At 32.5% G+C, this 20,479-nt stretch overlaps 5 protein-coding genes across 5 annotated transcripts; 2 read left to right on the forward strand and 3 right to left on the reverse strand.

The window, feature by feature from the left end:
* Nucleotides 1-105: 105 nt before the first annotated feature.
* LOC107009198 (probable prolyl 4-hydroxylase 6) lies at nt 106-2,243 on the reverse strand. The gene is made up of 8 exons (XM_015208488.2): nt 2,047-2,243; nt 1,881-1,967; nt 1,725-1,782; nt 1,272-1,376; nt 1,129-1,186; nt 873-1,048; nt 728-788; nt 106-547 (listed from the first exon to the last, which is right to left on the reverse strand). The coding sequence occupies exons 1-8, from the start codon at nt 2,190-2,192 to the stop codon at nt 252-254; spliced, it is 987 nt and encodes a 328-aa protein (XP_015063974.1). The 5' UTR covers nt 2,193-2,243; the 3' UTR covers nt 106-251.
* A 721-nt stretch (nt 2,244-2,964) lies between these two features.
* On the reverse strand, nt 2,965-5,485 carry LOC107009197 (glycerol-3-phosphate 2-O-acyltransferase 6-like). The gene is made up of 2 exons (XM_015208487.2): nt 4,841-5,485; nt 2,965-3,986 (listed from the first exon to the last, which is right to left on the reverse strand). Exons 1-2 carry the CDS (start codon nt 5,462-5,464, stop codon nt 3,084-3,086), a joined length of 1,527 nt encoding a protein of 508 aa, XP_015063973.1. The 5' UTR covers nt 5,465-5,485; the 3' UTR covers nt 2,965-3,083.
* A 2,151-nt stretch (nt 5,486-7,636) lies between these two features.
* LOC107009196 (serine/threonine-protein kinase D6PKL2) lies at nt 7,637-10,247 on the reverse strand. Its single transcript, XM_015208486.2, has 2 exons — nt 9,245-10,247; nt 7,637-8,628 (listed from the first exon to the last, which is right to left on the reverse strand). Exons 1-2 carry the CDS (start codon nt 9,952-9,954, stop codon nt 7,776-7,778), a joined length of 1,563 nt encoding a protein of 520 aa, XP_015063972.1. The 5' UTR covers nt 9,955-10,247; the 3' UTR covers nt 7,637-7,775.
* Nucleotides 10,248-15,585: 5,338 nt separating this feature from the next.
* LOC107010351 (thaumatin-like protein) lies at nt 15,586-17,025 on the forward strand. The gene is made up of 3 exons (XM_015209629.2): nt 15,586-15,681; nt 16,096-16,559; nt 16,647-17,025. Exons 1-3 carry the CDS (start codon nt 15,606-15,608, stop codon nt 16,917-16,919), a joined length of 813 nt encoding a protein of 270 aa, XP_015065115.1. The 5' UTR covers nt 15,586-15,605; the 3' UTR covers nt 16,920-17,025.
* Nucleotides 17,026-18,758: 1,733 nt separating this feature from the next.
* LOC107010159 (AAA-ATPase At3g28610-like) lies at nt 18,759-20,272 on the forward strand. Its single transcript, XM_015209407.2, has one exon. The coding sequence runs from the start codon at nt 18,764-18,766 to the stop codon at nt 20,270-20,272; it is 1,509 nt and encodes a 502-aa protein (XP_015064893.1). The 5' UTR covers nt 18,759-18,763.
* The last annotated feature ends 207 nt before the right edge of the window (nt 20,273-20,479 follow it).

The following is a 20,479-nucleotide window of genomic DNA, read 5'->3' on the forward strand; positions in this document are numbered from 1 at the left end:
TCTTGTGATTTTAAGCTTAAATTCAAAAATTGAAAAAAAAGAGAACATTTTTTAAGGTTTCGAAACAAACTAAAAAAAAATACACAATATAATTTATTCCTTTGGAGCATTTTTAAAAGGCGTTGAGCTGCCCTGGTTCATTCAAGTGCACAATTGCATTTAGCTTTAGTTATATGTCATGATACACATTAATTTAGGATGTGTTGTGCTAAAAGATGCAGAAAATGCATGTATAGATTTCTAATTTTCTATCATGAACAAACATTACAGCTCTTCCTGCAATGACCTACATATTGTTCAGTGCCAACCATATATAACGGATTTTCATCACATTCACCAGTAGCAGCCCAACTGGAGCAATCAGGATGCGCATCGATACACTTCTCAGCTGATGGAATACTGTCATAGGACCTTATATGAATCCACTTTGTAGCAGACCACTTCTCACCTTCAATCACTGGGCAACTTCCGTGCAAGCTCAAACGATCAGTTGTTGCATTAATATGTAGATTGAAAAACAACAACGCATCGCCTTTCCTTGGTTTTACTGCAAAGTTATGTTCAGAATAAGTCTAGTCTCACTTAATTTGTGACACTTTGTATTTCAGTAGGTTCAACTGAATCTAGTGTTTTCAATATCGAACACAAATCTATACTGAAATTCACTACAATTTCAATGAATATGCTGATGGACACTCTACAGACTTTACATTAAAATTCACGGTACCTGCATAGCCATCTTTAGCACAATTAGACCAATCATCACCCTTTGGCTGAGAATCTGCAGCCTGTAGTTTTAGAAGAAAGGAAAATTAAATAGTCTCAAGTAGTTGAAGCGAAAAAACAGGAAAATCATACAAAATTGGAAATACCTCTGATCTAGGAAAAACTGTTTCTCCACCCTTATCAACATCTGACAAATACATAAGGAGAGTAGCTATACGATGACCGCCTATCTCTTTATTAATTTTGTCCGTAAAATAATCAAAATGTGGCTCGTATTTTTGCCCATGTTCGTAATGCAATATCTGCATTGGTTCTCCATTCTCTGATTGACAAGTTCGCGTAAAGATAAGAATTTATAGAGATGAATCCTATCATTGTCATAGAGGTAGTACTAAAAAGTACCTTCAGGGAGAAATGTCCAGGCAGCTATTCTGGCTTCCACATTAGCAACAATTTCATCCTTTCATAAAGACAACAAAAGTTTCAACACTAATAAAGTAGTTGAAAATGAAATTGCAGCATAGAAAAGGGTATAGCTCATGAACCTGAGCTTTGTTGAGAAACGTGCCACTACTTGTCCGATATTCACTCTCTATGCTCTTCCCTGTTTCAAGGTCAGTCACCATGGATTTCTCCAGATGATCTTTAGCCTTCTCGTACAGATTTCACCAAAGCCAATATGATTCAAAGGCAAAAAATTTCAGAAGTGAAATAGTTTCGAGATGATTAGGGCTTGAATATATATATATACATATAGAAGACACTAACTTTACATCCAAATTCCAATGATATATGGTCTAGAGAGAATAGTGCGTAAGCAGAACTTGTAAAAACGTAGACAGGATATTTCAGAGAGACCCTCGACTTAAAGTAATAGTACAATGTTTATAAGAAATTATTTTCTCTTTTCGCTACGCAAAATGACCTTTACTTGCATTAACTAAAACTCCCACATTTCAGAACGAAAGAGAGGGAACAGAGTTAAAAAAAAGGCTAACCAGAGAGATGAAATGATCACACTCTTCATTTGTCAAAAAATTCCTATATATAAAAACTCTGCATAAATTCAAAATCATTATCAGGGCTCCATAACATAAATCTTCATTCTTCGCAATTCTCAGGAAATCAGCCACATGTAATTTATATAAACAAACCTGGGGTGCCATGAAATTTGAGTTACCCTTGTTGGATCAATTGGAGTCGACAAGGAATTAGTCGTCAATTTCAAAATCGACGTTTTTCTATAAGGAAAAAAAAAAGCATTCATCAAAGCTGTAATCAGTAAAAGATGAAGAGGGAAACTGGAGATAGAATCAGTACATTTCTTTATTGCCATTCCATAAGGAAAATTGAGGTGAAGAATGAGATAGATGAGGAAAAACTGCAATGAAACAGAGTGAGAATAGAAGAATAACATGAAGACAACAATCCATCGAACAACACAGAGTGTTACACCAAGTCATCATTTCAATTTTTTTCAATAAGAAAAGTGATTTTGCGAAATAGTTAACTCATATGACAAATCTAACTCAAAAGTAAATTAGTTTTCATTGGAGAAATCTTTCGTGGATTACTTTAATTTTCTGTTATTAGATTAACGTAAGTTTCTTTTATTGCCAGAGTACAATGTGAAAAAAAGGAGATTACTTTTTTTGGTAGATGACATTGAACATAAAAATGGAAAATACTTCATGCCTACCACTGACTTCATTTTTTTTTTTGGAAAAAAATATTTAAGTTTTTTATACTGCAAATTGCAAACAGTCAAATATTACTTAAATTAGTATTAACTCTGGCCAAATATATTTATTCTATATATTGATTTTATATATTTTTTAAAAACTTCTAAACAAAAAAAATATTATTTTTTAAATATAATAAATACAATATTTTAAAATATATAATACAGAATTTATTATAATTATGATAAAATTAAATAAAAAATTATTTATTAATTTTATAAAGTAAAGTATTGTAAGGAAGAGGAGGTAACTCCTTTTTTCATTTTTTTTTCAAGCAATAAATACACTACCGGCGTGGATGATATAGTGGATTTATTGGACCTAACACTGTGAATTAATTACCCTAGTAAAAGAAATTGTAATTGACTGATCGGTGAAATTTGATTCCGAAAATTGTGTTTTGGTGATTTTAAAAGATTTTCTTGTGATGTGATGAAACGGTATAACATAATTTATGTACATCTATTTAAAACTTTTACACATTCATGAGGTAATTTACCCGTCCTTATATTAAGACAACCACTATATACTACTAGTTTATTTCGATTTTCTATAAAGTACTAATGCCTATAAAATTTGGAAAAAACAACAAATCATGAACTTTTTTCTCTGTTATTAGCAGCCCGTCGTTACTTTCTTGCTTGCAAATTCAGATTTTGTAGTCACTGTTCCATCATTTCCAGCCAAAGCCATGTACTTATCCTTCCTTGTAAAATTGGTGCACTCATACGATAACGTTGCGGCGATCGTCCTCTGTATATAATTTGCCACATCATGGCTTGATTTTCCAGCTTTACAAGTCAATTCATATGGCCATTTGTTCAAAAAATTCACCTCATATGATGGGCTAGGATTCATGAAGAAATAAAAAGGGTCCATTCCTTTCCAACCCCTAGCCGTCGTGCCATGGAACATGCTCATTTTATTACACATCGCCACGGGGACAAGCTCGTTCGTCAACTCCGCGAATAACGCCGAAAATCTCAGTAGAAATGGTTCTCTACATGTTGTTCCTTCGGGACATATAACCAAATCACCTTCTTGTAAGAGCTTTTTGATCATGTTAGCGTCCGTTATACGGTCACGACTAAGACGGACCGTTTTAATAGGTGAAATAATCTCAGAGAGTCGTGACAAGGAGTAAGTGACCGCAGGGATGGGCCTACCAAGGGCCGTTGAGAGGAAAATTGGGTCAAGAAGGGTTCGATGAGAGCAAATAAATAGGACACCGGTTCGGCCCGTGGATTTTCGGGCTGGAAGAGGTGGGTTCCCTTTGATTATGACTCGAACCCCAAGGGTCCAAAAGGCGTAATAGACTAAAGGCATCGGTAAGAGCGCACCCGCAGCTATGCGTAAGCATGCTAAGAGGAAACCAACAGGGATCCAAAGAATAATCATGAGTGCCATTAAAGGGCTTGGTTTTTGAACAAGTCTGCCATCATGAAAAACAATGGGCTTTGGTAACTTATCTTGGCCCATGGGCTTCATATCGGGGTCAGGTGGTACTATGTAACTTTCCTGCAAAAAGTAATAAGAGAAGATTTATATTATTTTCGATCATCGATAATGTGAATTTTTTATGTTAATAGTTATTTTGAATTTAAAATTTTTGATTAAATATGAAAGAGTACTTATTATTCTATCACAATTAGTATTGGTATTAGTGTAATTTGATATAAATAAACAAATTACTCTTTTTTGTTTCCTTTTACCTAATCTTATACAGTGAAAATAAACTTGTTTTCTTTTATCTATCAGCTTTATCTCAATTACGAGAGAATTCATTCTTACTTATCATCAAGTAATCATTTCTCAAACTTATTGGAATATTAGAAATCATTTTTTTAAAAGTAGAACTAATAATCAATGTCGTCTTGAGATTAGAGGAAAATTGATGATTGACAAGTAAAAAAGAACAAAAGGAGGGCAGTACCACTTTCATCAAAATAATACTCCCTTCAATCCACCATAAATGAAATTTTAAGATGTAAATTAATAACTGATACTAATTAAAAAATAATTTATCAATATCATCCTTTTGCATAATATATGTTTGACCGGAAAGAATACTACTCATAAAAGTTTACCTAATAACTACTACTTACCTTGTTGTGACTTTTTGTGTTTAAAATGTTTTACACCACACACTGATGCATTGAAAAACTTACTATTTCACACTGAATGATTTATGAATGATTGGACACAAATTTGAAATTGAAAAACTATTGCATTACATATGCATGCCAATTCTATGAAAACAAGAGCATGCCATAAAGGATATAATAAGTTTTTTTTTTTTAAATAATATAAAAACGTATCACTTAATTAAGAATAGACTAAAACGAAAAGAATATCAGAGAAAATTAACAAACCTTGCATAAATTCATGAATGGAAAATCAGTTTTGCGATCACCAAGTCCAATGTGAGGTGCAAATTTAGAACCAAAAGCCTTTTGAAGTGCCTTAGCCTTGTTATCACCAACAAGAACTCCACATTCATTAACAAATCCAGTAGCTCTTCCTTTATATGTACATATTTCTGTCCCAATAACAATATCAACACTTAAATATTCCTTCAAAAATGGTTCAACCATAACCCTAGGATTCGCGGTAAGAACACACCTTTTCCCACATGATGAAAAAACACGCCATGTCTCAGGATGCAAATCGCTCGAATAAAACTTTGGTAGAACAGCTCGTGCCACGGATTCTATATCAGATACTTTCATACCAAAAAATGTTGCAAAGACCAGGACTCTAATCCCCGCGGATTCAGAGATGAAATAGTATAAAAAGCCAGCCAACGGAGATGCTAAGATTAAAAAAATAAGCCTAGAAATACCACCAACTTCAAAAGCAACAAGTGCAAAATAAGGAAAAGAGCTGCGTCCAACTAGTAATGTTCCATCCATGTCTGCTACTACTGTTTGATCTTCACGTCCCTTTGATTCACATTGTTGAATTGTTGGAAACTTTTTTGAATCTTTTTTAGCCATTGGCTTTGAGTTTGTGTTAAAGTTTTGGTAACTAATTAATTAGAGAGTGTTAAGTTGGATTGACTTTCTTGCAGCTTAGATATATATATACAAGTTTGTTACGGTAAAAACAAGCTTGCGTTCCATATGAGGACAAACATTTAGCGTGAGTTCCTAAATGGTTTTCACCTTTGAAATTTCCGAGATGGTTAATGTCACTTTTTCATACGCAAGTTATATTTCGCTTCTCAAAATTCAATTAGATTAACGTATGAAAAATATAATTGAATTTTTTAAATATTAATATAATAAAAAAATACAAATTCTAAAATACAGGTAAAAATTAACATGGTTGACTCTTGAATTTTTTTTTAATCAAAGTGCACGTCTCCAACTAGTAATTACTCACATTCTCTGTTCAATGTATTAAAAATAGATGTTCAATTTTTAAGAATAAAAAAAATATATTTTTAATTTAATTCTATAGATTAACTAAAGTCATTTCAACTTCTTTTTTTCTATAAGAAAATGAGATGAACATTTTATTTTGGTAGCAAATACTCCAAGGAGAGGCACAATATTGTTGAAACCTCCATCTTAATGAGATGCTATAAATAAAGTAGTAGTTGAAGAATTGACTATTTGTACTCCATATTCGATAACCATCTTTGACGAACTCGCCAGTATTTGTCTGCTTCCGGCCTTAAAACAAAATGCATTGTTTTCTTTCTTCATTTTATCTGAAACTCTCTACCAATAAGTATACATTTTTAAATGAAAAAGATTTCCCCATCTTATTAGAACATGTATTTATTAACGTTAATTTTCGACTTAAAAATACTTAAATCTTATACTTAATGGACCCTAATTATATTACCTAACATTAGTTTTAATAGAAAATGTCCCTTATTTTTTCTTGAATATATAATTATGAGATGACACGTGTGGTGTAGTGAGTTTTATAAGTAATCTGTTACCATTCATCTCATAAACTAACTTTTAGAATGAATGTGCGATAGCGGGCAGATAGCAGCTTGGGCGTTGCCATATCTTAATAAATGTTTGGCTGATATAATCCAACAGAAGACAAGAGGTAACAGGTTGCAGGCAATGCTAAGTTCATCTATGAAAGGATTCATTGTATCTCAAATTTAGCTTTTGAATGGTGAAATGTAAGTTTATTTAGAAGGAGGTCCAAAATCAACATGCATTAATGTCTCTCTGAAATCAAATACTACTTACGCACGTATCATTAAATATTTGTTTGACCGTGAAGTTGATCATATTTTGAAAATCAAACCTTCAAATATTTTCAAGTTTTTGGATCTTCACTTACCACTTTAAAATCTCAAATTATTAAATTTCTTAACTTTAAAAATGTACGATCAAACAGAAGCGCTGTGTCATTCCCTTGTTCCATGTATATCTAAGAAAATGCATTTTGGAGAAAAGAGTGTGTATGATGATTCGTCTGCACATTGAAGAAAGAAATTGGTTCCACTTTAATCCGGTACCTAGACTGCACAACCCTGAACAGAATGTCGGCATCCAACTCAAGATAATTTACTGTTTTTGAGGAAAAAGCCAAACGCATCTTATAACAATATTACTAACCCAATAACCAAAACAAATACATTTTTCTTCCATCAGTTTTTGGAAAGAAAAATATCCAAAATAAACAAAACCTTGTAGCTAGCATGTCCAGGCAAAGCAACACTGACATATAGTATTAGCTAGAAAACGACACTAACTACACAAAACATGTAACGCTAATGTTAAGTTATTTTGGTTTCCATCTGCGCTTGACTAATTCAAATTTGTGGCGGACTCTTTCTTAGAAATTTTTGATAAAGAAAGGAACAACTCCATCTACTGCACCACCACGTGTTTTGGTGGTCCACATGTTAAAGTTGCTTTAGAAACAAGAGGAGAAGGAAGTTTTTATAGGAAAAGTTCTTGTCATGTCTTTGTCTTGTGCTCTGTAAAAGGGTGTCCTGGAAAGTGGTTAAAACACCTCAAACGAAGTATCTAATTAACAGAATAAAAGAAAAGGTATTTATTCTGCTACTTTTATATTCCTTTCACTTTTTCTGAAAGTATTGACATGAAAAGGAAACCCCATTTTCAGGAGATTCCAATGCCTTAATCTTTTTGTAAGTTTCTATAGAAAAACAGTTAAAAGAAGAAAGTTGGTGAGAGAACTGCTACATGTATACTCTGGATTCTCTAGTACTATATTAAACATTTAGTAAAAGATAATTGTAAAGTTAAAATAAATATTTCTTTAGCAAAATCAAAGTGTCACCTACAAATTCACCCTCCAAAAATTTATTTAGAAAAATTCAAAATCTAAATAAGGACCAGATGATGACCTATCAGAATCAGAAGCAGCTTTAGACGATTGTTTAAAAAATGTAAGATCAACTGGTTTAGGGATCTCTGGAGGATGAGTGCTTCGGATGAGAGCCCAGTTAACGTTTTCAAAGAAAGGATGTTGTTTTATCTCCGTGGCACCTCGTTTAAATCCTAATCTTTTTTGAGGATCCTTCACAAGTAGACCTCGGATCAAATCCTTTGCAGCAAAACTAACTGTGGATCCCTCGGGAAATTTAAGAGGTTGACCAACAACGTTAAACAATGTCTCTCTATTTCCATTGCCTTTAAATGGTGTCTTCCCATGTAGTAACTCGTACAGAAATATCCCAAATGTCCACCAATCAACAGCACTACCATGACCATCTCCTCTTATTATCTCTGGGGCTAAATATTCATGGGTTCCAACAAAGGACATGGACCGAGCTGTAGTTGGCTCTGCAACCAGCACGGGCAGTGAATCAGAAGAAATCATGGTTGCACGATCACCCCTTGTTTTCGTTGTTTTATTGTTGAAGAGTCGAGGCTTAAAACATGAAGGTTGAAAGCAAGAAGGCTCCACACAAACAGGTAATTTGCATGCTGGATCAATGCAAGATGGCTGGATACAATATGCAGAGATAGCACAAGAAGGTTCATCACTTGATCTAACAAGGGTAGGATTGACACAACATCTCAATGATAGATCAAAATCCGACAACATTATATGGCCATCTTCCCTCACCAACACATTTTCAGGCTTTAGATCTCTGTATATAACTCCCATCATGTGTAAATACTCGAGGGCAAGCAACACCTCTGAAGCATAAAACCTGCCACTCAAAAAAGGAAACAAACTCTTTAATAATCTTCAAAATTTTACACAGGAGATATTGAAAGTTCCAAACCAAAACTAAGGCCAAATAATATACACTATTGCTCGGCATTAAGATTCAAATTATTTATCAAAAATAAAGACAAAAAAGGCCTAGCGCCAAGTTAGAATAGATCATGCTTAAATAGTTCGAGTAAATTGCAATTTTCTACATTTCAAATTGGAATCATGGATTCATGAAAGCAAAGTGAATAGTGGGGGTGTTAATACTGGGGATTGAGATACGATGAGTAATCACCATAAATATTCCTCACACACGCTACACAGGAAATTCGAGAAAAACCAGCTAGCCAGATGGGTGATGAAGTGACTAGCAGCAGGGGTTTACATTTATCAAACAGCCTCTAGCAACATAATACACTTAATCAAAGACACCAGTGGCGCTACTTCAAACAAAGAAGCAATTATATCTTTTGATAGCTAATGAGTTAGAGATGAAAGAGACTATTCATCTCTTAACTACTGAAACATATAAATTGAAAACTTTAGTACATATGCAGTAAAATTGCCAAACCACACCAGTTGAAAAACAGAACATAGTATAAAAGACAGACCTTGCTGCTTGTTCTGTAAAATGCTTCCCGGGCTGGCGCTGCCTGAGCAAATGAAGATCTCCGCCACTGCAGAACTCCATCAACAAGCACGAAAACTTGTCCGTTTCAAAATGCGAATAAAGGGTTGGTAGGAATGGATGGTCCAACAAACCCAAAATTTCCCTCTCAGTTTGAGCTCTCACCACCTTTTTCCTCCCAGCTAACATCCCTTTATCCATAACCTTCATTGCAAACAAGCATCCCATCCCTCTTAACTCCGCCAAATAAACGCTCCCAATATCGCCAAATCCCAATTTTTTCAAAAGCCTAAAATGTGCCAAACCCAACTCCCCATCTTTCCCCTTCACACATTGTATTGCATCCCACCGAATATCGTTACCCTTGTGAGGTTTCGATGGACAAACCCCCCTATAACTAACCTCATTCGGGTCAGCACTGTTACAATAACTAACTGAACTAAAACTAGTATTCTCACTCTCAACAAATTCCACATTCTTGTCAATTTCAACATTCAAAGAATCCATCCCTTTTCCCTCAAAACCACCATCACTCAACTTACTTCCTACACTATTATTCTCAGACAAGGTAAAACTAGTGCTACAAAGTTCAATGCTAGTACTATTAGTATTGCTAACACTAAGTTCTTGAAAACTGACCTTAAGAGAAGTGGCATCAGTGTCTATACTATTATTGGCTTCTCTATTCATCATGAATGAAAGGTGTTTGATAAAATGCCTGAAAGAGCTGAGATTTGGGGTTTAAAGAAAATGAAAGATGGTCAAATGGGGTTTTTGTTGACGCCGAGGTAGTCAAAAGAGAAACTCAAAAAAGGTACTCAAATTTGAATGTATTTTACAATATCCTAGAAATCAAACAGCTTAGAGACAAAATATATAGAACACCAGTTATAAGTTATAGTTATATATACACCCACTCTATTTAATATTAGAGTCATTTATGTGTTTTGTGTTGGGAGTAACAGGGATTACAAAAGCCTAGCACATCTTTTTACTATAAATATATCCAACTCACAATTTTTAATGCCATATGACCTATAATAAGTCTGTCACTCTTTGTTGCACATTAAGACCAATGTGGGCCAATCAGGCCTTCTTCAATTTCTATTGGGTCTTTTTTTTTTTTTAATAAATTACCAAAATCTCATAGTCAATTATATCATATTACATAAGTTTTTCTAATTATAAAATTTTCAGATTTTAGTACTCTCAGATATATTCTTTTGTTGTCTAATACATTGCAGATGATACATAAGATGTATCTGAGAAGCGATGGATGCATCAGAGAGGAATTTTTGTAATTTTGTTAAATGGTGCAAAATTATAAATATTATGATATTTTTTTATTATATTTTTCATTTGTCTATTTACTCATGATATTTCGAGATTGATTTTGTTTGTTTTCGCATGACACCTGATTATTTGCATAACAGTTTGGGTTTCGGTTTATTTTGTCAAAGATAATTTGAGTCCTTTAAAATTTAAATATTTCTTGGAATTTATCGACAAACGGACGACAAGTCTTCCGCATGAACCAAGAAAAAAAGTCCCATGTTCAGATTCAATGGTCTTAATTTCCATTCTAATGCCATTGGTCAGGCTACAAAGTGAATACAAATATTTACCTATTCATTTGATACAATTTTTAAATTCACATGTTCCTAATATGCTCAAAACATTACTTGTTTGTTCCGATATTTAACTTGTGAAATCAGTCTATTAACTTTAATATTTCTTACTATTACATTAATATACAAAATAGTAAACGGTAAAACACCCAAGCAAAAGAATGATAAAATGGTTAGGTTGTCAACAATAAAAGCTACTCCCTTGCTCCAACTAATGTGGTGCCGTTTGAATATCGAGAATTAATTTCTCAATTTTGAGTTAGAATTTTAAAAATAGGACTTATATTTTAAAGTTATAATAATTAATATGTAAAGTATTTTCAAAGGCATATAAAGAATTTACCGTTAAAAGAAAATTTGTCTAACTTTCAAAATTCAACTGGTGTCAGATAAGATAAATTGAGATGGGAAAGTTTAGTTATCAATTTTGAATGTATTGATAAAAGAGATGTTATGAAGCAAAGAGTGAAGACGCGCATTGAATTAATGATTGGTTTAATTGGGAGTCAAACGGCGCTGATGCTATAAGGAGATGGATCCACTAGGCTTTGCTGCTCCTAACAGACAGATATTTATTTAATAATAATAACTATAACCTTAATAACTATACTACTAGCTAGCTCTTACTAGTACAATTAATTAAACAAGTTAAGTTAGAAATTAGTTGAAGCATCAAATATCAGCCCCACTTTAATTATTATATTACTGTACAATTTACATGAGTCGTTTTGTGGCAGTGTAGCTTTAGTTAACAGTACGAACGCTGAATGAAATTTATCGAACATAGTAAAATTAAACACATGCATTCATACTAAATGTACGTATTGTCACAGAGATATAATTTTGAGTCTCGTCCTAGAAGAGAAAGGGGATAGAGGGCATTTATACGAAAAATATTTGTTCAGACTCGATCCATAATTTTTAGCCTCAATTATTAATAAATCATAGTAAATTGACATGGTTTGATGAACGAATATCCTTATTTGCACACTGCTAATTAGAAGGCAGATCAATCAACTTCAGCACTGTATAGTGGTCCATACATTAGGTGTATGGAGAGGCGGAGTCAGGAAGCGCAAAGAGGTTATCAGAATCTTCTCTTTATTGAATAATTAAATTGTATATATATGAACAAAACTCAGTCTAGTGGTAGAGTCAGATTTATCAATAAGGAGGTTCAAAAATTGAAGAAATAGACATATGAAGTAGCCGAAAGGGGTTCGACATCTACAATATATACCTAAAAGAATTATTTTAACCATATAAACATGATATAATTTTTCGCCCAAGGGGACAATGTGGCTCCGCCAATTACAAAAGTAATTGATAATATAATTTGAATTTCAATTATTCGTAGTTTTGTACAACTTTTTTTTTTTATAAAAAAAGCATCTTCATTTCCTAATTCCTAATATCTGTTTAAACTATTTTCTCAAAATATATATTCTCTCATGCATGTCTAGAAATAGAAAGTCCATGTCTTTCACTTCTTACTATAAACAATATATACACTCCAATTAATATGTAAAAAAGTGGTACAAAGAAGAGGTGGTATTAAGTAAAAGCTAGTAAGATACATTTTCATTTGGTTGGTAAGGAAGTAAATGAGAAGGGAGTCAATTCATTTCCACATGACACATGTTAAACAATACTTTAAGAGGTAAATAATAATATAAAATTGAATGCTCAATTATTTGAACTTTGAAGTAATATAATGAGATTCTATATCTTTTCCCGCTGCTCCGGAATACAAAAAATAATAATAATATAGGAGGTAAGGTAATACACACACATCTCTCGTGATTTCATTAATAATATAAACCACTCTTTCTATAAACTTCTTTTATATAAGTTTTTGAATTTTGTTGAAAAATAGTTTTCAGAATTTAAAGTTGTGTTTGGGGATATGTATATAATTTGAAGCTTTTGTGAATAGAACTAAAATTTCAACCAAAAATTGATGTGTATCACTTTATGGAACTTGAATATTATTTGAATATAGATAATTAAAAAACTAACCATATTTTATGGACAAACGGAGTAGTTTTTTTTTTTTTTTGGAAAAATCTATAGTCATTTTATGAGTGTATGGTTTATGTGTTAATGGTGTAAAATATATGTTAACATTCACGTCACTTGTTATGTAATTAGAGAACTCTTAATTAAGCACTTGATAAACATTAATTGTAGTCCGATAAGAAATTAGTAACTATAATTAACATATTATAAGATGTTAAATTTCACTTATGGTATCATAAATGAATCTTTACCAATATTAATGTATATAACTTAAATCATAATTTCTACTTACAAATGAGACAAATCTAATTAATTAACTTTTGTAAATGTCTTTGGAATCAATCCAATCGACATTCATTCATCCAATTTCTTCAATTAATTTTTGCTTTATAAATAGTAGTAATAAATAAAAATGAATCAGAGAAATAATACAAGAAAATATGGCAGGCTACAAAAAAGAAATACAGGAATATTTTTCATTTTTTTATTTTTTATTTTTGTTTAAAAGGAGCAGAGCTTTATTTTTTATTTATATAACAGAGGTTACAAAGTTCCAACTTGTGGATGCGCCACAACACAACTGTTGTTTTACTCACCGTTAGTTGTTAATAATAAAGGGATAAGCAAATTGATCGATCAGTGGTATTAATTAGGTATGCAAGGATAAAATCCATCTACAATTCAAAATGAATTGCAAGATACTTAGTTTTGTTACGCAATGGAAAAGAAAAAGTTGAAAATTAAACAGAAAATAGATAAACTTGTCCATTTTATAAGTTGCAAAATAATTTTGGTACACAAAGGTTTTCGTGGTGGTTTTTGTTAGGACCGGAAATAAGTAGGTGTAAATGCGGAAGCTAGCAAAGCAAACCTCGAAAGACCACGAGTAAGAAGACAACGAGAAATATGCCAAAAGACACAAAGATTTAACGTGGTTCGGTCAATCGACCTACGTTCACAAAGGAGATGAGCAATCCACTATAAATATGAGAGTACAAAATACAGAGAGAAACAACCTCAACCAATTCACTCGAAATACATGGGAGGTTCACACAAGTGATAACGTATCAAGCTTGTGACCCATAAATTCTCCCCCTAACCAAAACTCTCAAAACCCTTAAGACTACATTATGAATGCTGATTAAGTTAGAAGGAATATTCCTCTATTATAGAGTCCTAAACCTTTTCCTTCAAGAAAATGATTAGTCAATCCAAAACCTTTTCCTAAAAGGAAAACCTATTTATGGTAAGAAATTTAGGGCAAATAAAACTCAACAGTTTTGACAATAACAGTAACATAGTTATTGTGATCCTCGGACGAGTAAGAATAAAGTATATTTAGACTTAATCTATAGCCTGCTTGATAAAGATATTACTGATTCGATAGAGAGATTATTTTCCATCGGCCTGCCTTGGGATTCTTTTCACCATGTACTATAATCTTTTCTTGATTCTTGACCTACCACGGGAAAAGTGGAAGAAGATGTGGATGAATTAAAGAACATAACTTATTTGACATTCTATTTGTAGTTTAAAAGCTACTCAATATAATTTCTTCTCCTTTTATTTAAAGTATTATTATTTCTTAAAAGAAATTGAGTGCATCATTACACCTAATTAGTTAAATTCTACATCTGCCACCTCATTTTATGTTAACTAGAAGAAAAATAATAGTACTAAGTAAGTGGTGAGGCAAGCTAGTGTAATCGATCTGTGTTATCAAAATTAGAAATTACTAATTTTAATAAATTGTTCAAAAACATGAAGTAACTGAAATTTGTAAAACCAGTAAGAGAGATGAACAGAAATTTAACTAAAATCTGTAAGAACGTACCAGAATTTGAAAAAATCTTTTAAATCGGAAAAAGATCAAGTCCACTAAACTCACAGTGTCTCCTTAAGAAAATTATTCCCCTCTAGTATCCGAGGTTTGATTTGGAATATAACCTCCCAGGATAAAATGATCTTAATCAGCAGAGTATAGATATCAAAAACTCTACTGTCAGCGAATCAATCCACATCAGGAAACAACACGAAGAAAAATGTGTGCAGAAAAAGAAGATCAGAAATTTCGTGGTATTTATAGGCAAGAAGAATATGTTCTTCGTGTTGAAAAATGTGCAACCTTTCAGAATTCACACGACCATTAATGAAAGTTTGCAACTTTTCAAATGGTACTGACTGTTCTTGAAAGTTGCAACCTTTCAGAACAGGCGGGAAATTTAAATAAAACGAGAAAGTTCAAATAAATCGATCATTTGCCGAAGCGGAAGCTGAAACGAGCGATGACGATGGCGCGAGGGGGGTCCCTCTTTAAAACCCTTTTAACAATTAATAGGAGTGTTTCTGTATTTAAACTCTCCTATTTTTCTTTCCATCACCGATGAGAGACAAACGCCTTTTCATTAAAGTATAAGACGACTTTTCAAGTTCCCAACTCTTCAAGTTCTCAACTTTTCAAATTCATCTCCTTCCCCCTAAGTCCCATCAATTCTTGCTACATACCCAACAGCTAGGTACACATCTAATTTCGTCAAGGTTATTTAATTTCTACTTCATAAAGGCTAGCTGTTAAACTTGAAGTAAAATCAAAGAAGGATTTGGACCACTTTCTATTAATTAATTAACATATATATATCCAAGCTATTATATATATACATTCTTTAGCTCCTTGTATTTGTCAAAAAAAAAATAAAAATGCAAATTACGATGAATTTTTCACGGATATCTTTTGCTCTCCAGCTCTTCTTTATATGCCACTTCATTACATCAGGTATTTTAGTCTTTGCCACATCTCACTACTTAAGCACATTTAATCTTCAACTAATTAAAATATGCACTTTTGATTCTTTGCTTGTGAACATTTAAAACAACTTCAAAATAATCAAATCAAATTGATTAATGCATTACTCATTTTTATGTTATGATTTTGTTGTCGTTATTCTCTATTTTTTTAGGTAATATAATGAACTTTCAAAAATGCCCACGAACTTTCAAAAATTTTAGATAAGGAAATCATATTTTTCAATTTATTAACCAAACATGACAAAATAAATTAGAAATTCACTTATTTTTTAGAAAAAACATTTTTTTCGAACGAAAAAATATCCTTTCATATCAAACACACCCATTGTTACACAGAGTTTATGCGGTACCATATATTTAACATGGAACAATTTTTTTCCAGGTAAACTAAGAGAGGTGGAGGGATGCAGTATTTATATTAGTAACAAATGCCCCTTCCCTATCTGGCCAGCAACTGCCCCAAACACGGGCCATCCAGTTTTAGCTAACGGTGGTTTCTACCTTCCATCCAGCGGAGTTCGCCGAATTGGAGCCCCAGGAGACTGGAGTGGACGCATTTGGGCTCGAACCGGCTGCAATTTCAACGTTTCCACCAATCACAAACCGGCCTGTGAAACAGGCGATTGTGATGGAAAACTCGAATGTGAAGGAACTATAGGCCTTCCTCCAGCTACACTGGTAGAAATGACAATACAATATGATAAAAAGCAGCCAAGTTTCTACGATGTAAGCTTAGTTGATGGATATAACCTTCCTGTTTCGGTAACAAATAAGCCTTCATCATCAAAATGTCTTATTAGAGGGTGCACCAAAAACGTGAAAAACACATGTCCACCTGAGCTTCAGGTACGTTAATATGTTGAAGTGCATGACCATTTCATATAGACATATTTTTTTATTAATTCGAGTAGTTGATTATGATTTTTTTAATAGGTTGTAAATGATGGAGGACAAGTGGTGGCGTGTAAAAGTGCTTGCTTAGCTTTCAATCTCGACTCGTTTTGTTGTAGGAACAAATATGGAAGTCCTGAAAAATGCAAGCCGAGTGTGTACTCAAGTTTGTTCAAGAAAGCTTGTCCCTCATACGTTAGTTATGCTTTCGACACGCCTTCGCCTGTAGTCAGCTGTTCATCCGATCAATTTGTTATAACTTTCTGTCCAGATAAATGGGCCACTCAACATTTATCTGCTTCATCAATTATTTAGCTGCAATATTGTCATATGTACACGAAATAATCCTTCATTCTTTATTCATAATAAAGAGTTTAAAGTTATCTGGGTCGTATCATGATCAGATAACCAATTTCTGGTATCTGAGCCTAATCATTGAAAGCCCAAATTTTATATAACTGGGCTTAATTGGTTCTTAGATCGAGCCGACCCTTCTTGAGGTTCATTGGTGTCTATCAATTTAGAATATTAAGTAATGTTCAATTTTGTTATGAAACAATGATAAAAACTACTTTCATGCAAGTACAAATTCTACTTCAAAAAACAGAGAAAAAATATCTTGAGAAGTTTTTTTATTCCAAAAAAACATCATAAATACTCAATAAACTTAGTATTTCCTCTTAAATTTACGTTAGAATTTTTGTAAACAAATTGATTCCAAATTGAAAAGGCACTAATTTTAGGAATCGATGACAATTTCTTTCCTTGTTGAAAAGGTTTTCCTCTTCTTTCTATATATACTAGTTTCTGAGGACGTGCTTAGCACGTGTGTTTCATGTAAATTTTTATAGATACGTTAAAATGACTAAAATCTCATGGAAATATATATATAATTATAATGAATAATAAAATGTATCAATTACAAAATTCAAAGACTTACGGCAATAAAACATTCATAGAAAACTAAATTAAGAAGTCTAAAAGAGTGAAAAAAAGACAAAAAGAAACAGAATATTTAAGTAAAAATACAATATAGACATTATTCTTATAAGATTGATGTATATAGATGAAAATATAAGTATAAAATTAGTACATAACTCTCTGAGTTTTTATCCACTTCTTTCATATCCTATCAAAATTCAAGAGTCTTCATCATCTGTCTTTATTATAGAATAAAAATAATAGCCTAATAATCTTCATAGGGGTTTCATGAGATAAAGAAGTTGAATTTATATAAATAGAATAGAAGGAATATCAAAAGATATCTTAAAGTTTTAGTTTAAATGTTTGGAGGTTATGAATATGAAAAGATGAGAGTTATGAATATTAAGAGTATAAAAGTTAAATAAGTAATTAGAAAATAATAATAAATAAATGAAGAATATAAAAAAAAATTAAAGTTAGCAAACCATGTAAAAAGAACAACAAAGTTCTTATCATGTAATTAAGCATTAATGAATTAAATTTGTGAAGCTAGAGTCATTCTTTAATAATAATCAAGAGGACATTATCAATGTGCGTCTCCATTTTGTAGATTTGCACCCTTTAAATTATTAAATTTCGTTATTTATCATAAAGGATAATACTTTATCCACATCAATTATATTATTCATGAGAGGGGTTAAGGAAAAAGTTATAAGAAGAGGGAAAGAAAAGAAATTTAGGTAAAGATTTTTTTTAAAAAAATTATAACTATTATATACATATAGATTATAGATGATAAATATTAATAAATTAGATATTTAATTAGGAATTAATCTTAGGAAGTCTAAAAGTCATTAAAATTTAATTAAATTTATACAATCAAATATTTAAATATTTTATAATAATTTAATTTGTAGAAATGGTAAAACCGTAATTCAACTTTCAATTTTTTTGTTCATGCTTTTAGTAATATATGATAGTAGGAATATAAGACAATTTGTTTGATTTTATAAAAACAGAATACGATAAAACTAGAAACTTACCAATTATAATAGTTTGAACTATATTAATAATGTAAAGAGTTATAATTTTCGGGAATATAATTCAAATCCTATTACAATACGACTTGGGAAACTAATAAATTTCCTTTTTCTACATGAACTTGGGCAATGACCTCTATATATACACACACCTTCAAGGATACCAAGTCACAAAATTAAGGTAGGGAAAACACAATGGGAGCATCATTGACTGAAGTAGGATCGAAGCTTGCTGGACTAATGTTCATATGGGGCACAATTCAACAACTATTCCCTCAAATACTCTGCAAACGAATCGAATCCTTCTGGAATCGACTCGAAAATTACTTGTATCCTCATGTTCAGATTACGATTGACGAACTCACCAATGGAAAAATTAACCAAGTTTACAGACATGTCGACACTTATTTGGGTAGCAGGTCCGTCGACACTGGTGCTAAGTATCTCAAAGTTGAAAAACCCAAAAACAGCAAGTCTTTCTGTGTTATGTTGGACGAAGGAGAAGAAATCATTGATGAATTCGAAGGAGCTACATTCTGCTGGCGCTCTCACATTGAAACGTTCGATGATAATTCTCAAGGGAGTAAAAAAAAAACCCAGCCTAGTCAGAAGAAAAGTTACATAATTACATTCAATAAGCAACATCGAGAGATTGTCATCGGAAAATACTTGAAACATGTGATCGAAGAAGGCAGGGCAATTGAGTTCAAGAATAAGAAGCAGAGGATTTATTGTAACGATAGAATGCCTTCTTGGTGGGCGTGTTTCGACTCAATGTGGAAGCATATCAATTTTGAGCACCCTGCAACTTTTGATACTCTGGCTATGGATCCTAAGAAGAAAGCAGAAATAATCAACGATCTCATTGCTTTCACCAACGGGAAGGATTATTATTCCAAAGTTGGAAAGGCGTGGAAGCGCGGTTATCTTCTTTATGGTCCACCAGGAACAGGAAAATCAACTATGATTGCAGCAATTGCAAATTACTTGAACTATGATATTTATGATCTTGAGCTAACTTCTGTTAAGGATAACTTAGGACTTAAGAAGTTGCTCATGGAAACAACAAGCAAGTCTATTATTGTCATTGAAGACATTGATTGTTCTGTTGATCTCACTGGAAAGAGAAAGAAGGCAAAAAAGAATAAGAAGGATGACTCAGATTCCGACTCAGATTCAGATTCGGATTCTGATTCAGACTCAGACTCTGACTCAGACTATGAAGGCAAAAAAAAACTCACACTATCAGGGTTGTTGAATTTCATTGATGGCATTTGGTCAGCTTGTGGTGAAGAGAGAATTATTATATTTACCACTAATCATGTGGACAAACTTGATCCAGCTTTGATACGTAGAGGACGCATGGATATGCACATTGAGATGTCGTATTGCAGATACGAAGCATTCAAAGTGTTGGCTAAGAATTACTTGGGCATTGATACACATCCTCTGTTTCAAGAGATTCAACCTTTACTAGGGGAAGTAAACATGAGTCCTTGTGATGTCGCGGAGACCTTGATACTAAAGAATACTTCGGGAGGGATTGAGATTTGCTTGAATAACTTGATTCTGGCTTTGAAAGATTCCAAGGAAAAGGCAATACAAGAGGCCAGGGAGAAGGAAAAACAAGATTCGGAAGAAAAAACAAAGAAGAATAAAAAGTTAACAAAATTTTATGGCCGTTTTAAAAAGCTTTTCAGATGATGCTTTCATATTTTATCTTAGGTACTAGTAGTTTTATTATATTGTTATGTAGGAGTGTTCAGTTTTGTTTATTATGATTCATTGTTGTTTATGATTTTATTGTTTTCTTACTTGCAAACTCAGTACAGTAAATTTTTGGATCCTTGATTATTTATCCTCGATTTTCGCCTTCTGAACGATTAGTTCATGATCCAAATAAAACTTTTC

This window comes from Solanum pennellii, chromosome 2 (assembly GCF_001406875.1).
Source record: "Solanum pennellii chromosome 2, SPENNV200".
NCBI classification, from domain to species: domain Eukaryota; kingdom Viridiplantae; phylum Streptophyta; class Magnoliopsida; order Solanales; family Solanaceae; genus Solanum; species Solanum pennellii.